Source organism: Vigna radiata, chromosome 7 (genome assembly GCF_000741045.1).
Source record: "Vigna radiata var. radiata cultivar VC1973A chromosome 7, Vradiata_ver6, whole genome shotgun sequence".
NCBI lineage: Eukaryota > Viridiplantae > Streptophyta > Magnoliopsida > Fabales > Fabaceae > Vigna > Vigna radiata.
The window spans coordinates 23,678,691-23,681,742 of NC_028357.1; the positions used below are offsets into that span (position 1 = coordinate 23,678,691).

The following is a 3,052-nucleotide window of genomic DNA, read 5'->3' on the forward strand; positions in this document are numbered from 1 at the left end:
AGTCTTAATAGCTCTTGCAACACAAAAAGGATGGAACATCTATCAACTAGATGTCAAATCAGCCTTTCTAAATGGAGTGCTCGAAGAAGAAATTTATGTTGAATAACCACAAGGCTTCATCAAAAAAGGAAATGAAGGCAATGTACTAAGACTAAAAAAGGCATTATACGGCCTAAAGCAAGCTCCTCGAGCATGGTATAGCAAGATTGATAAATACTTCATAGATCAAGGATTCAGGAGGAGCAAGAGTGAGCAAACACTATATATTAAGGCACAAGGTCAGTACCATCTCATTATCTCTTTATATGTCGATGACCTTATCTATACAGGAAACAATATGGAGATGATGAAATAATTTAAAGAAGACATGATGAAGACAGTTGAAATGACCGACCTTGGCTTGATGAACTATTTCCTCGGTATAGAGGTGAAACTACAAAAAGAAGGCATATTTATCTCTCAAAAGAAATATATTGAAGCTCTACTAAAGAAGTTCAAGATGAATGGTTGTAAACCTGTCACTACTCCATTGGTGGTAAACGACAAACTACAAAAAGATGATGGAGCACAAGAGGCAGATGCATCACGCTACAGGAGTTTAATTGGAAGTCTCTTGTATATGACAACCACACGACCAGACATTATGTATGCTACAAGTCTTCTATCAAGATTCATGCAAAAGCCAAGTCAGATTGATTATGGAGTAGGAAAAAGAATTTTAAGATATTTACAAGGCACAAAGGAGTTTGGTATATGGTACAAAACCATGACTAATTCAAGAATGATTGGCTACACAGGTAGTGATTGGGCAGGATCAATGGACGACATGAAAAGTATGTCTGAATACACTTTCTCACTAGGATCCGGTATTTTATCTTGGGCATCAAAGAAGCAAGCAACTGTGGCACAATCAACAGCAGAAGCAGAGCATGTAGCAGCTGCTGAAACCACAAGTCAAGCAATATGGCTATGAAGAATACTTGAAGAAATGGGTGAACCACAAGATGGACCGACTATTATTTATTGCGACAACAAATCGGCAATAACAATAGCAAAAAATCCAGTCCATCATCAAAGAACAAAACACATAGCCATTAAATATCACTTCATTCGAGATGAAGAGACAACTAAACAAATTCGACTCGAGTACTGCCCAACAGAAGACCAAATTGCAGATATCTTTACGAAGGCATTACCACGACCAAGATTTGAACTACTACGCACTATGATAGGAGTTACCGAATTTGCATTAAGGAGGAGTATTAAAGTATAATGCAAATTCTAGAAGAATGTAGAAACTCCTAAGATAGAAGAAAAGAAATGTAATACAAGTTCTAGAATATTGTAGAAAAGTCTAAGATAGGAAGAAAAATCAAGAATAGTCTACATATGTGAAAATGTAGAACATTCCACATAAGTTGTGGCTAGCATATTNTAGAATAATCCATGGGTCTATAAATACCCATGTACTCTACCATTTGATGCATGTAGACAAGAAGCCAACATCTACAACAACTAAGACAACTACAACACTTCTTCCAACTACTACCTTTACATTCTACTATCTCCATATTTTCTCTACATTTTCTCTACCTTATCAACTACTCCTTTCACAACCTTTAAAATACTAACAGCTTTCATCTCCTTAGCTTTAGCTCAACCCCTACACCACCACACAAATTGATTAATCAAAACACAAAAGCGCATAAAAAACAAAACCCGTTACAATTTTACGATGCACCAACTTAGAAAAATCATCTATATAGGGCAATGGTAATATAGGGTTTGAACGTGGGAACCCTTGCTCCAGCTACCAGTTAATTCCAAAGACAAAAACCAACATCAAAATGCGAAACTATTTCAGAATGTATCTTAAAATATGTACCTTTAGGGCAATGATGGATCGTAGTTTGAGCTCTCAGAAAAAACATCAACCTACGACACTAGTTGCTCTAGGTACTCTCAAACATGATGGAAGAGTAGTTTGCTCGAAAAGAAAATGATGAAAGATAACCAAGACACTCTTCACTATAAAATTGACACCAATATGGAACATGACCAATATGAAAGAATAAGTTTTGGTGTCAAATGATGAAAACCCAAGTCATGAAAGTTGAAGTTGCTTCCATGGAGATGGTGTCTGAATGCTAAAGCTTTAAATGATGAATAAGAACATGTTTGGAGAGTGGAATGAATGTGTGACTTGAAGGAGATTGAATCAACTCTCAAGAAAAAGGTGTAGGAGAAGTTAAGAAGGTAACTGATGTTAGTGAACTTGGAACAAAAGAGTTGCAAAATTGACAGAATATCTCTATACCATGATCATGCTTGTTTTACAAAGCTTGAGTCACTCCTATTTATATAATGGAAGCGTTAACATGAGTCTCAAATATACAAAGAAAGGTACAAAAAACCTTCGAAAGTTTTAAGAACGTAATTGAGTCACAAAATCTCAACATCGTGTCAAAGGCTCCATTGTGTGGTAAGTTGAGAGAAAAAGAACTTGATCTCAGAAGATTGAATGAGGATGAAAAGAAAGGTAAGAAAAAGACGTTGATCTTCAAATTTGAGGTTGATAAAGGCAAGAATATCAAAGAAGATGAGGACTTTGAAGAAGATGAATAAAATATGAGTCTCATCATTAAAAAGTTAAGAAAGTTCATGAAGTCCTAGGGAAAAAGAAGATTTAAAGGTGGGAGAAAGGAGAATCAAGAATCCTTCTCAACTTACCATTGTTATGATTGTGGAGAGAAAGTACACATGAAAGCTGATTGTCTAAATCCAAAGAAGGGTGAAGAAAGAAATCAAAAGAAGTTCTTCAAGAAAAATAAAATATATATCTCTTGGGATGATGATAATGAATCAACATCAAGCTTAGTTGTCTCTGATGAGCAAGTCAATATATGTTTAACAACAGACCACAATATATCGGAAAGTAAAGTATGTTCTTCTAGCAATTCTGAAAATTTTATTATAGTGATAATGAATTGTTTGATACTTACAAAGAATTATTAATTGAATCTGAAAAATTAGATATTGTTCCCAAGAAATT

At 34.9% G+C, this 3,052-nt stretch overlaps 1 protein-coding gene across 1 annotated transcript; it reads left to right on the top strand.

Annotated features, from left to right (window-relative positions):
* Positions 1 to 367: 367 nt before the first annotated feature.
* On the top strand, positions 368 to 973 carry LOC106766202 (uncharacterized mitochondrial protein AtMg00810-like). The gene has a single exon (XM_014650950.1). The coding sequence runs from the start codon at positions 368 to 370 to the stop codon at positions 971 to 973; it is 606 nt and encodes a 201-aa protein (XP_014506436.1).
* The last annotated feature ends 2,079 nt before the right edge of the window (positions 974 to 3,052 follow it).